This window comes from Oncorhynchus tshawytscha, unplaced genomic scaffold (genome assembly GCF_018296145.1).
Source record: "Oncorhynchus tshawytscha isolate Ot180627B unplaced genomic scaffold, Otsh_v2.0 Un_contig_1830_pilon_pilon, whole genome shotgun sequence".
In the NCBI taxonomy this organism is placed as follows: Eukaryota; Metazoa; Chordata; class Actinopteri; order Salmoniformes; family Salmonidae; genus Oncorhynchus; species Oncorhynchus tshawytscha.
The window spans coordinates 54,059-67,885 of NW_024608979.1; the positions used below are offsets into that span (position 1 = coordinate 54,059).

General features: G+C 43.7%; 3 protein-coding genes across 3 annotated transcripts in view; all 3 read left to right on the forward strand.

Annotated features, from left to right (window-relative positions):
- Positions 1–2,600, forward strand: LOC121844073 (protein NLRC5-like). Its single transcript, XM_042313949.1, has 2 exons — positions 1–1,503; positions 1,981–2,600. Exons 1-2 carry the CDS (start codon positions 68–70, stop codon positions 2,267–2,269), a joined length of 1,725 nt encoding a protein of 574 aa, XP_042169883.1. The 5' UTR covers positions 1–67; the 3' UTR covers positions 2,270–2,600.
- A 1,855-nt stretch (positions 2,601–4,455) lies between these two features.
- On the forward strand, positions 4,456–5,998 carry LOC121844075. The gene is made up of 3 exons (XM_042313950.1): positions 4,456–4,482; positions 4,751–5,313; positions 5,837–5,998. Exons 1-3 carry the CDS (start codon positions 4,456–4,458, stop codon positions 5,934–5,936), a joined length of 690 nt encoding a protein of 229 aa, XP_042169884.1. The 3' UTR covers positions 5,937–5,998.
- Positions 5,999–9,700: 3,702 nt separating this feature from the next.
- LOC121844072 overlaps positions 9,701–13,827 on the forward strand; it is a 31,151-nt gene continuing 27,024 nt past the window's right edge. Inside the window, exon 1 of the mRNA XM_042313948.1 lies at positions 9,701–9,964. The gene's annotated coding sequence lies outside the window, so the exon portion shown is untranslated. The remainder of the gene's footprint in view (positions 9,965–13,827) is intronic.

A 13,827-nucleotide genomic window follows, 5' to 3' on the forward strand; every position in this document is an offset into this window, starting at 1 on the left:
TAAAATTAAAGTGAAGAGCAAAAGATGCAAGAAAGCTCGGCCTAAAAAACTAAAGAGCTTCATCCCCATGGCCAAACATGAAACATCCCCTGCTGAGCTGCTTAAAACACATGAGAAAAAAATCCTCCTTTTTGGAAAGCCTGGAATTGGAAAAACAACAGTCGCCCATCAAATGTTGAACCTCTGGGCAGAGAAAGATCACAGAGAACTAGATTACATGTTTTATTTTAATGTGAGAGACATTTCACACAGAAAACCCATGAGCCTGGAGGACCTTCTCTTTAACATGTACAGTGAGCCAAAAGACAGTAAAGAAGAAGTGTTACAGGATATTAAGAAGAACTCTGAAAACGTTGTCATCATATTTGATGGAATCACAGACCTCTCCTCTCTGTCGGTAGTAAAGGACCTTGTGGAGAACCTCCTGCCTGACGCAAAGATTGTGACCACATGCAGACCAGATCAATCTGAAGACTTCCTGACAGACTGGCCCACAGACTGGTTCAGAGTGGAGGTGAAAGGGTTCAGTGAAGAATCTATCAGGGCTTATTTAACACAGATGCTGAGTGCTGAGACTGACTCCTTGAGCAGTGTGTTAAACAACCTAGAGTTGTTCAGTCTGTGCCATGTCCCAATGTACGTACTGATGGTAGTTGCCTGCATTTATTTCCCTACATCAGAGGCTTCTGAACAGACATGCACTATAACTGAAATGTACAGCAACATCCTCCGTCACGGCATCCAAAAACACAGTGGCAGACGACGTAAGGATATCGACAGTTGTCTCAAAGAAAACAGAGAGAAAATATTGTCTCTGGCAGAAATTGCTTTTGATGCAACAAATGAGAAAAACATGAACTTGACACTGAGGTGTGAAGAAAGCAGTGTCCATTTTGCCTTCTTGGGGGCATTTATGGTTAACATTTCACCCACAGCATCAGACACTTGCGCTGCGTTTCTCCATTACACAATGCAGGAGTTCTTTGGTGCCCTTTGGCTCTTACAGAATCCAGACAAAATCAGAGAGGTTCTAGAGAAGTGCCAGACTGAAGAATGGAAACACACAAAACACTTGATTCCTTTCCTGTTTGGGCTTCTGAATGAGAAGAATATTAGACTGGTTAACAGTCTAGTTCCAGCTCAACAGATCAAGAAGACGTCAGATTGGTTCTTCAAGGAAGTGGTGAACACATTTCTTCCATCTCAAACAAACCAAGATCATGCAGAAGGTGGTGATCCTGAGTTTGAGATAGATCTTCTGTTTTTGTGTCAGTGCTTGTATGAATATCAGTCTACTGAGGCCTGTCAGCTTTTCCTGGACAAACTCAACTACCATCTAGACCTGAGTGGAGAACATCTTGATCCTCACCAGTGCTGTGCAGTCTCTTATGTGACCAGTCAGTCTGCAGAGAGAAAGGTTGGATTGGACCTGAACGGCTGCACTGTGTCAGACCAAGGAGTAAGGCTGATACTGGGCTCTCTGAAGAATGTCAGACATCTTGGGTAAGGTTATTATCTGTGTACAAACTAACCAATCACCAAACCATACAACTACTTTACTTCCTTGTTTGTCACATCTGAATACATCTGTCTGTAAATTGAAAAACTGTCTCAAGACTTTTCCCTACTGATTTAAATCACCCCCAAATCCCTGCAAATAAGTTATCTTGTTGAATGCAACACGCACGCATCAGTAATTTACTGAGTTAGTTATTAAGATGACAAAACCTTTGGCTACTTCAAAAAAAATGTAAGATTTAAAATTCAAAATCTAATCTGTTTTCTGATGATATATCTGACCCTTCAATGCATGTCAGACATCTTGGGTAATATTTGTTTTGTCTAATTCTAAGCAACCCTTCTTTAAAAAAATATATCTTATATTCTCTTCCCTTCAGATACTGAGTTATAAACACTTCTTTGTCATGCTACTTTGAAATAATCTGTATAATCTAATTTATAATCTATTCTCTTTTAAAGACCATCCTCTGATGATTCATCTGACCCCTCAATGTTGTGTCAACTCTGGACAACTTTGCTGAGCAGTGAGGCAGAGATGGACTTCACCAGCTTACTTAGTCTCTGTGGAAATGAGTTGCACCTTCCAGTCCAGGGTGAAAGACAAGTGTTTGAGAGAGCAGAAGAAGTGATGACACAGAGTCTAGAGAGGGTTAATGTCTGTCTACACTGGGATCAGAGAACTGTTCTCAGTGAAGCTCTCAGCAAAACCATTTTAAAGTGTTTACCAAATATCAACAAACTCAGGTGAGTATCATCCAGCAACATATCGGTCAGCGATCAGTATCATCCAGCACCATATCGGTCAGCGATCAGTATCATCCAGCACCATATCGGTCAGTGATCAGTATCATCCAGCACCATATCGGTCAGCGATCAGTATCATCCAGCACCATATCGGTCAGTGATCAGTATCATCCAGCAACATATCGGTCAGCGATCAGTATCATCCAGCAGCATGTGTCTGTTTCTGTTGTTATAGTGTAGTATGTCGATTTTGAAAAGGCTTTTAAAGTATGACTACAATAGATATATAAATGCCTGGACTTGTATCGCTCGTCGGAAGAAGTGGACCAAGGTGCAGCGTGTCACACCCTGACCATAGTTTGCTTTGTATGTTTCTATGTTTTGTTTTGTCAGGGTGTGATCTGAGTGGGCATTCTATGTTGTGTGTCTAGTTTGTCTGTTTCTGTGTTTGGCCTGATATGGTTCTCAATCAGAGGCAGGTGTTAGTCATTGTCTCTGATTGGGAACCATATTTAGGTAGCCTGTTTGGTGTTGGGTTTTGTGGGTGATTGTTCCTGTCTCTGTGTTTGTTGCACCAGATAGGGCTGTTTTGGTTTTTCACGTTTATTGTTTTTGTATATTGTTCGTATTTTCATCTTTATTAAAGATGTTTATGAATCACCACGCTGCGTTTTGGTCCGCCTCTCCTTCCCAGGAGGAACCGCGTGACAGAATCACCCACCACAACAGGACCAAGCGGCGTGGTAACGGGCAACAGCAACAGCGATGTCAGGATTTCGGGACATGGGAGCAGAATCTGGACTACACAACTTGGGAAGAGATAGACAGGTGGGCGGTCGACCCAGGGAGAGTGCCGGAGCCCGCCTGGGATTCGATGGAGCAGTGCGTGGAAGGTTACAGGAGAACGAGGTTGGCGAAGTGAACACGGCGGGCAAGGAAGCCCGAGAGGCAGCCGCAAAAATGTCTTGGTGGGTGGCACACAGGAAGCATGGCGAAGCCAGGTAGGAGACCTGAGCCAACTTCCTGTGCTTACCGGGGGAGAGAGACCGGGCAGGCACTGTGTTATGCTGTGGAGCGCACGGTGTCCCCAGTGCGGGTGCATAGCCCGGTGCGGTACATACCAGCTCCTCGTATCGGCCGGGCTAGAGTAAGCATCGAGCCAAGTGCCATGAAGCCATGAAGCCGGCTCTACGCATCTGGTCTCCAGTGCATCTCCTTGGGCCGGCTTACATGGCACCAGCCTTGCGCACGGTGTCCCCGGTTCGCCTGCATAGCCCAGTGCGGGCTATTCCACCTCGCCGCACTGGCAGGGCGACCGGGAGCATTCAACCAGGTAAGGTTGGGCAGGCTCGGTGCTCAAGAGCTCCAGTGCGCCTGCACGGTCCGGTCTATCCGGTGCCACCTCCACGCATCAGCCCTCCGGTGGCAGCTCCCCTCACTCGCCCTGAGGTGCATGTCCTCGGCCCAGTACCACCAGTGCCGGCACCACGCATCAGGCCTATAGTGCGTCCCGCCGGTCCAGCGCTGCCAGAGCCTTCCTCCTCTCCAGCGCTGCTGGAGTCTCCAGTCTGCCCAGCGCCGCCTGAGCTACCCGTCTGCCCAGCACCGCCTGAGCTACCAGTCTGCCCAGCGCCGCCTGGGCTACCAGTCTGCGCAGCGCCGCCTGAGCTACCCGTCTGCCCAGCGCCATCAGAGTCTCCCGTCTGTCCTGAGCCTCCAGTGCCGCCAGTCTGCAAGGAGCCGCCAGTGCCGCCAGTCTGCAAGGAGCCGCCAGTGCCGCCAGTCTGCAAGGAGCCGCCAGTGCCGCCAGTCTGCAAGGAGCCTCCAGTGCCGCCAGTCTGCAAGGAGCCGCCAGTTCCGCCAGTCTGCCAGGAGCCGCCAGTGCCGCCAGTCTGCCAGGAGCCGTCAGTGCCGCCAGTCTGCCTGGAGCCGCCAGTCAGCCAGGATCTGCCAGAGTTGTCAGTCTGTCCCGAGCTGCCCCTCTGTCCCGAGCTGCCCCTCTGTCCCGAGCTGCCCCACCTTGGGGGGGGGGGTGTACTGTCACACCCTGACCATAGTTTGCTTTGTATGTTTCTATGTTTTGGTCAGGGTGTGATCTGAGTGGGCATTCTATGTTTCGGTTTTTTCACGTTTATTGTTTTTGTATATTGTTCGTATTTTCATCTTTATTAAAGATGTTTATGAATCACCATGCTGCATTTTCCCAGGAAGAACCGCGTAACACTGCATGTTCATGATCTTTATTTCTCAGAACACTAAAACAACAAACAAAATGTCACGTTCCGTAGACAGAACAAAAAACAACATCCCACAACCTAAGGTGGCAAAACATGCTGCCTAAGTATGATTCCCAATCAGAGACAACGGTAGACAGCTGTCCCTGATTGAGAACACACTTCACTGCCCACATGAACAAATACTTTCACTTTACTATAGAATACTACAAGAAAGTATCCAAAACACTACAGTAAAGTCTGCAGTCTAGTATACTAGTATTTTTTATAAAGAAGACAACACAACAAGAGACACACATGACAACAGTGTTCTGTCTGTAAAAGAGGCCGCAGTCACATTCTCCCTGCTTCTGAACATAGACATTCTTGTGTTTTATGGGTCACAGGTTTACTCCTCTACAACATCAGAGAGGATCCCTGAAAGACTGGAGACAGAAGAGAAAGCAGTCCTACTAGATTTGTGTCTACAAGCAGCACTAGATCACAGAGAAACATTCCAGAGAACTGTGAACACACTGCTGTCACTGTTCTCTGTGTATCAAACTGAGAGATATGACATCCTGCTGGATCTGTACTCTCATGTGAAGTACAATAGGAATCAAACAGCCAGGAGTGTCCTTCCATCATTGCAGCCACTTTACCAGTCAGCTCCTGCAGTCTGGTCCATAGACCTCTCAGAGAGAAAGACCTCCCTCCTCCTAGAAGTGCTGAAACTCCAACCAGGGAAGAAACCAGTAGAGCTGAAGGGCTGGTCAGATGAAGAGAGTGAAGTGAGGAGTTTCCTTCAGTGTCTGTCCTACATCTCACAGCTGAGGTGAGTGAGTTTATCCAACAAGAGTCCATATGTAATTGAACTGGTGTAGATAGTATTCATGTTTTACACTGTCTTTATCTTGTTAATACATTAACATGTGAAGAAGCTGTAGAAACTCTAATTCACTAGGGATTTAAATTGAACACAATTACAATTCATAGTTGTATTGTTTTAAAAGATGGAGTCATGTGGTGCTATTAGTTTTCAGTTCCCTGTTACTCATCAGTCCTCATCACTCACCTGTTTATCATCTCTGTTTTAAACTGTCTGTTCAGATTTTGTTATAGAATTTTTTAATCAATGTTCATAAATTTAAATGATCTTAATCGGTCTGCAACCCAGAGGTTGTAAAGTTCTGGTCTTAAATTAAACAGACAGAATTCCCAGCTCACAATTGATCAAATCCAAGTTTATTAGCGAGAGCTCTCCTGTGCATATACAAAGATGTTCCTTATATAATATTATCTTAACCTACACACATACATACACACTAACATTTAGATTCTCTCTTTTTCTCCTGAAGTCCCACCACAGTTTATTACCACTCAGCTGACAGTTTCAATCTCCCCCAGATACGAGAGCCTCACCAGAGTTACAGCCGGGTCGGTTCAAACATGAGTTAATGAGACTCTTTGTTTTCATTAGGCATACATTCCTCTCTTCCCAGGTCCACACAACATCTAATCCCTAATGGTTAAGTTTCAGGGTAGAATGATTGAATCATTTATCTTTAACCTTCATACAATCTTTTAACAGATTTTCTCCACTGAAGGATAACATAAATAGGAGAAAGAGAGACAAGACATTCCTACTGAATCTGTGTCTTCAAGCAGCTCTCCATGAGAGAGGAACCATACAAACAACTGTAGAGAAAGTGTTGTCGCTGTCTAAAGTATATCACAATCAGAAATGTGATTTCCTGCTGGATCTGATCTCACATGCGAAGGACTATGAGACTCAAACAGGCAGGATGGTCCTTCCAGCATTACAGCCACTTTACCAGTCAGCTCCTGCAGTCTGGTCCATAGACCTCTCAGAGAGAAAGGCCTCCCTCCTCCTAGAAGTGCTGAAACTCCAACCAGAGCAGAAACCAGTAGAGCTGAAGGGCTGGTCAGATGAAGAGAGTGAAGTGAGGAGTTTCCTTCAGTGTCTGTCCTACATCTCACAGCTGAGGTGAGTTGGATCAGTACAGTTCAGAGATTGTAGTTGTCTTATAGAGGAAGCCTGTAGATTTCTGCAGTAACTTAACAAACTAAACAGAGACATACTGTTTGGAAAATATGCAATCTTTGCGGTCAGGATTTTAAAGAACAATTGAAGTGAATGATGAGATTAGAAAGATAGTCATTGTATTTTACCCTCCATAATGTCACCATTAGAAATGCATATCATATCTCTCACATATTCATCTATTTGTTGTTCAACTGTTCTTGCAGTTTTATTCCTCCACAGGATCAGAGAAGATCCCCTGAAGAGAGGACAAGGAGAGAGAAGACATTCCTACTGAATCTGTGTCTTCAAGCAGTTCTCCATGAGAGAGGAACCATACAAACAACTGTAGAGAAAGTGGTGTCACTGTCTGAAGTATATCACAACCAGAAATGTGATTTCCTGCTGGATCTGATCTCACATGTGAAGGACTATGAGACTCAAACAGGCAGGAGTGTCCTTCCAGCATTACAGCCAGTTTACCAGTCAGCTCCTGCAGTCTGGTCCATAGACCTCTCAGAGAGAAAGGCCTCCCTCCTCCTAGAAGTGCTGAAACTCCAACCAGAGAAGAAACCAGTAGAGCTGAAGGGCTGGTCAGATGAAGAGAGTGAAGTGAGGAGTTTCCTTCAGTGTCTGTCCCACATCTCACAGCTGAGGTGAGTCTGAACATGTGTGGTGGTTAGTGATTATGTGATGTTAGTGGTTATTATCTTGTAGAAACATTTGACATATTAAACTTCAAGTGTTGGTAAATCTTGTAGCAGTATTGTTAGAGAGGGGTAAAGGTAGAGATTTTGTTGGGGTGCCAGACAGGTATTAACCCTGCAGAAAGGAAAAGAGTAGGATAGAGAGAGACCCACTACCAGACACACACACATCAGCAGAAGAGACTGTCTAGAGTGTAGCCTGTTAGCCAGATAGCCAGTGGAGAGAAAAGATAAGACACACCATATAAAACACCCATCACAGCACAGGGGGAACCCCACCAATAATACCTCATACAATAATGATGGCAGAGCAATTTAACGGCAACTTCATAGAAATAATATACAAGAAAGAACCCAGTCATCAACAAGAGAGGATTTACAGTAATCTGTATTACCTCCCAGTGGAGGAGTGCAGAGGGTATGAATGGTGGGGGGTCATAGACAAACAAAGGCCTTAAAATGTCCACAATCTTCTGGGCCACATGTCATTAGTACCACATCAATACAGTTCAAATAACAAGACACAATAAACTGGCAAGAAACCTCCCTTTAACTAAAATGTCAACCCAAATACGTCTGGCAGGGCAATAATAGTCCAGCCACGCTGAACCTCAAAGGGAAGAGCATTGAAAACTATAATAAAGTCTGCAGCTGTGTAAAGCACTGGAGAGAGAGAGGGAAGAGAGAGAGGAGAGGGAAGAGGGAGGAGAGAGAGAGAGAGAGAGAGAGAGAGAGGGAAGAAGGAAAAGAGATAGAGGGACGAGAGAGAGAAGAGAGAGAGGGAAGAAGGAGAGGGAAGAAGGAGAAGAGATAGAGAGGGAGAGAGAGAGAGAGAGGGACGAGAGAGGGAAGAGAGAGAGAGATGGGGAAGAGAGGATGAGAAAGGAAAGAGAGAAAGAGAGACATGGAAGAGGGAAAATAAAGCAGAGTTGTGCAGCATCACCACTATCAAACTGCCCCCAGAGAGTCTCCTTTCTGACTGCTGATGCAAAGTGGCAGCACACGGTGAAGGCTCCGTATAAAACTACACATGTTGGTGAATCTGGGATAATTTATCAGCCCTTTTCCTGACATAACTAATGATGCATTACTAAATGTCACAGATAACTAATGATGCATTACTAAATGTCACAGATAACTAATGATGCATTACTAAATGTCACAGATAGATAATGTTGCATTACTAAATGTCACAGATAGATAATGTTGCATTACTAAATGTCACAGATAGATAATGTTGCATTACTAAATGTCACAGATAACTAATGTTGCATTACTAAATGTCACAGATAGATAATGTTGCATTACTAAATGTCACAGATAACTAATGTTGCATTACTAAATGTCACAGATAGATAATGATGCATTACTAAATGTCACAGATAACTAATGTTGCATTACTAAATGTCACAGATAACTAATGTTGCATTACTAAATGTCACAGATAGATAATGTTGCATTACTAAATGTCACAGATAGATAATGTTGCATTACTAAATGTCACAGAAATAATGTGAATGTTTCTAATATTAAATACTTTAACATATAACCAAATCACATTATGTAAATCTATAACTACTTCATATATCTTTATCTATGACTGGTTTCATGTGTTCATCCATGTCTGAATCAGCTGTTACTGTCCTTGTTGCAGTTTCTATACAGACTGGTCTGATTCCTCAAAGCTGATCAAGTTCCTGGTGGATCTCCTGTCTCAAGCAGCAGAGTGGGAGGAGCAGACAGGAGAGAAGACACTGAAGCTGGTATCATCAGTGTGGACTTACAGCACCTTTCCTTATCGCCATGGAGACAATTATAAACAGAGTGATTTCCTGTTGGATCTGTACTCACATGTGAAGGACTATGAGACTCAAACAGGCAGGAGTGTCCTTCCAGCATTACAGCCAGTTTACCAGTCAGCTCCTGCAGTCTGGTCCATAGACCTCTCAGAGAGAAAGGCCTCCCTCCTCCTAGAAGTGCTGAAACTCCAACCAGAGAAGAAACCAGTAGAGCTGAAGGGCTGGTCAGATGAAGAGAGTGAAGTGAGGAGTTTCCTTCAGTGTCTGTCCTACATCTCACAGCTGAGGTGAGTGAGTTTACATAGTATGTTTTCTCATGTTTATGAACAAGACTCTAATAATGTCTACATGTTTCAACATGTAATTTTGTCCCTTGTTTATCCTCAGGTCAGTTTGAACTAATATCAGAGTTTTGTTTTTACTAGTTTAAATAGATGTTGTACACATCACACAGTGTCAGATTGTCTGAATCAGCTGTTACTGTCCTTGTTGCAGTTTCCATCCATGGAGGTCTGATCCCTCAAAGCAGATCAAGTTCCTGGTGGATCTCCTGTCTCAAGCAGCAGAGTGGGAGGAGCAGACAGGAGAGAAGACACTGAAGCTGGTATCATCAGTGTGTACTTACAGCACCTTTCCCTTCTGTGAATGGGATCATGATGTTGAGGTATATCAATGTGATTTCCTGTTGGATCTGTACTCACATGTGAAGGACTCTGAGACTCAAACAGGCAGGAGTGTCTTTCCAGCATTACTGCCAGTTTACCAGTCAGCTCCTGCAGTCTGGTCCATAGACCTCAGAAAGAGAAAGGCCTCCCTCCTCCTAGAAGTGCTGAAACTCCAACCAGGGAAGAAACCAGTAGAGCTGAAGGGCTGGTCAGATGAAGAGAGTGAAGTGAGGAGTTTCCTTCAGTGTCTGTCCTACATCTCACAGCTGAGGTGAGTGAGTTTATCCAACAAGAGTCCATATGTAATTGAACTGGTGTAGATAGTATTCATGTTTTACACTGTCTTTATCTTGTTAATACATTAACATGTGAAGAAGCTGTAGAAACTCTAATTCACTAGGGATTTAAATTGAACAAAATTACAATTCATAGTTGTATTGTTTTAAAAGATGGAGTCATGTGGTGCTATTAGTTTTCAGTTCCCCAACCCTGTTACTCATCAGTCCTCATCACTCACCTGTTTATCATCTCTGTTTTAAACTGTCTGTTCAGATTTCCTCTACTGAAGGATAATATAGAGACAAGAAAGAGAGAGAAGACATTCCTACTGAATCTGTGTCTTCAAGCAGTCCTCCATGAGAGAGGAACCATACAAACAACTGTAGAGAAAGTGTTGTCGCTGTCTAAAGTATATCGCTTTCAGAAATGTGATTTCCTGCTGGATCTGTACTCACATGTGAAGGACTATGAGACTCAAACAGGCAGGAGTTTCCTACCAGCATTACAGCCATCTCCTGCAGTCTGGTCCATAGACCTCTCAGAGAGAAAGGCCTCCCTCCTCCTAGAAGTGCTGAAACTCCAACCAGAGAAGAAACCAGTTGAGCTGAAGGACTGGTCAGATGAAGAGAGTGAAATGAGGAGTTTCCTTCAGTGTCTGCCCTACATCTCACAGCTTAGGTGAGTCTGAACATGTGGTGGTTAGTGATTATGTGATGCTAGTGGTTATTATCTTGAAACATTTGACATATAAACTTCAATTGTTGGTAAATCTTGTAGCAGTAGGAAGAGAGAGAGAGAAAGGAAAGGGAAGAGAAGAGAGAGGGGACGAGAGAGATGAATGGGGAGGGGGAGAGAGCGAGGCAAGAGAGAATGAGGAGCGAGAGATGGAAGAGAGTGAAGATTATCCGTTATCTAGTTATAAGTTATAAGTTATAGTTTCATTTTCCATATTTATATTTATTACATTACATTCTACTATTGACTGTTACCATTTTATATTATTGTTTATAATTGTATTACATATATTGTATACATTGTTGCTTTAGCAATATTAGAGAGAGAGAGAGAGAGAGAAAGTTAGAGAGAGAGGTAAGAGAGAGAGAGAGAGCGAGAGACTACGACGAAAAGACTTCCACCCTGCCAGCGGGTAAACGCAAGTATTTCCCGTGACTGTGCCTCAAAACCAAATGTGTTCCTGGCCCACCCCTGGACTTGAACAGCCTCTATGACCAGGTCCACCTCTACAAGGCAGCAGTGCCCACCTTTGCCCGGACTCTAAAGGACATCGCTCTCAAACGTATCTCCAACACTTCACACAGGAGCAACAGATCAATAGACACCCCGCCCAGACCAGCGAGACACCCTCCCAGACCTGCGGGACCCCCCCCCTGGACCTACTCATAGAGGACCCACGCCAAGAGGACTTACATCCAGACCACAGCACCATCAGCCACATCCAACCAATCAACATCCCCCAAGTCAACCATGCCCACACCCCATTTAGGCCCCCTCAAATCAGACCTATGCCCCTCCTGCCCACCCCATGCACCCTACCCCCGCAAAGAGGGCCTCAAACCTGGAAGTCACAGACAGGCCCAACCTCCACTCTTACACTAAGCCCAAGCCAATGGCATGTACCAGATGCTCAGCAGGCTCTGCTCACACTTACTGGCCTGAGGCCAAACCACAAAACCGACAACATTGGACACTTTATGGAACTCAAAGGCTTCACTACCTCATCCTGGCCTGAGGTCATCTGCCTTTGGCCTGAAGAGCAGGAACATGGACTTCATCAAAGAAATCGGCAATACAGACATTGTCATCCTGCAAGAAACCTGGTATAGAGGAGATGGACCCACTGGTTGCCCTCTAGGTTACAGAGAGCTGGTAGTCCCATCCACCAAACTACCAGGTGTGAAACAAGGAAGGGACTCAGGGGTATGCTAATTTGGTATAGAGCAGACCGAACTCACTCCATTAAATTAATCAAAACAGGAACATTTTACATTTGGCTAGAAATTATCTTAACAGAGAAAAATGTCCTCCTGTGTGCTACCTATATCCCCCACTAGAATCCCCATACTTTAATGAAGACAGCTTCTCCATCCTAAAGGGGAGATCAATATTTTCCAGGCCCAGGGACATGTACTAGTGTGTGGCGACCTAAATGCCAGAACCGGACAAGAACCTGACACCCTCAGCACACAGGGGGACAAACACATGCCTGCAGGTGACAGCATTCCCTCCCACATATGCCCCCTAGACACAACTATGACAACATAACCAACAAAAACGGGTCACATGTACATAGTCAATGGTAGGCATCGAGGGGACTCCTATGGTAGGTACACCTCCATCTCATCTCTTGGCAGTAATACTGTAGACTACTGTAGACTACTTCATCACTGACCTCAACCCAGTGACACCCCTATCAGATCACAGCAAAATCACAGTCTACTTGAACAGAACAATACTCAATCATGAGGCATCAAAGCCAAAGGAACTGAATAATATTAAGAAATGCTATAGATGGAAGGAATGTAGTGTGGAAACCTACCAAAAATCAATTAGGCAAGAACAATATCAATCCCTTTTAGACAATTTCCTGGACAATATGTTCCACTGTAATAGTGAAGGTGTAAACTTGGCAGTAGAAAATCTTAACAGTATATTCGACCTCTCAGCTTCCCTATCAAATCTAAAAATCTCAATTAGAAAACCGAAGAAAATGAACAACAATGACAAATGGTTTGATAAAGAATGCAAAAATCTAAGAAAGAAATTGAGAAACCTGTCCAACCAAAAACAAAGAGACCCGGAAAACCTGAGTCTACGCCTTCACTATGGCGAATCACTAAAACAATACAGAAATACACTACGGAAATAGAAGGAACAGCACGTCAGAAATCAGCTCAATGTAATTGAAGAATCCATAGAATCGAACCACTTCTGGGAAAACACTAAACACATAACAACATGAAGAATTACCTATCCAAAATGGAGATGTATGGATAAACCACTTTTCCAATAGATGCTAGTGCCAGAGGTGCTCTATAACAAAGAACAAACAGCAAAAACATATACAGGATCAAATACAAATCTTAGAATCAACTATTAAAGACTACCAGAACCCACTGGATTCTCCAATTACTGTGAATGAGCTACAGGACAAAATAAAAACCCTCCAACCCAAAAAGGCCTGTGGTGTTGATGGTATCCTTAATGAAATTATCAAATATACAGACAAGAAATTCCAATTGGCTATACTAAAACTCTTTAACATCATCCTTAGCTCTGGCATCTTCCCAATATTTGAAATCAAGGACCGATCATCCCAATCCACAAAAGTGGAGACAAATTTGACCCCAATAACTACCGTGGAATATGCGTCAACAGCAACCTTGGCAAAATCCTCTGCATTATCATTAACAGCAGACATTTCCTCAGTGAAAACAATGTACTGAGCAAATGTCAAATTGGCTTTTTACCAAATTACCGTACGACAGACCACGTATTCACCCTGCACACCCTAATTGACAAACAATCCAAAACAAATGCCAAATCTTGTCATGCTTTGCTGATTTAAAAAAAAATCCTTTGACTCAATTTGGTATGAGGTCTGCTATACAAATTGATGGAAAGTGGTGTTGTGGGAAAAACATATGACATTTTAAAATGAATGTACACAAACAACTGGTGTGCGGTTAAATTTGGCAAAAAACACACATTTCTTCCCACAGGGGTGAGACAGGGATGCAGCTTAAGCCCCACCCTCTTCAACATATATATATATATATATATATATATATATATATATATATATATATATAATTGGCGAGGGCACTAGAACAGTCT

Coding starts and splice junctions, on each gene's coding strand:
- LOC121844073 (XM_042313949.1), top strand. CDS start 68: ATGGCCAAACATGAAACATCCCCTGCTGAGCTGCTTAAAACACATGAG. Junction 1,504..1,980: donor AAGAATGTCAGACATCTTGG/GTAAGGTTATTA, acceptor TCTCTTTTAAAG/ACCATCCTCTGATGATTCAT.
- LOC121844075 (XM_042313950.1), top strand. CDS start 4,456: ATGCTGCATTTTCCCAGGAAGAACCGC. Junction 4,483..4,750: donor ATTTTCCCAGGAAGAACCGC/GTAACACTGCAT, acceptor TCTGCAGTCTAG/TATACTAGTATTTTTTATAA. Junction 5,314..5,836: donor TCCTACATCTCACAGCTGAG/GTGAGTGAGTTT, acceptor TTTCTCCTGAAG/TCCCACCACAGTTTATTACC.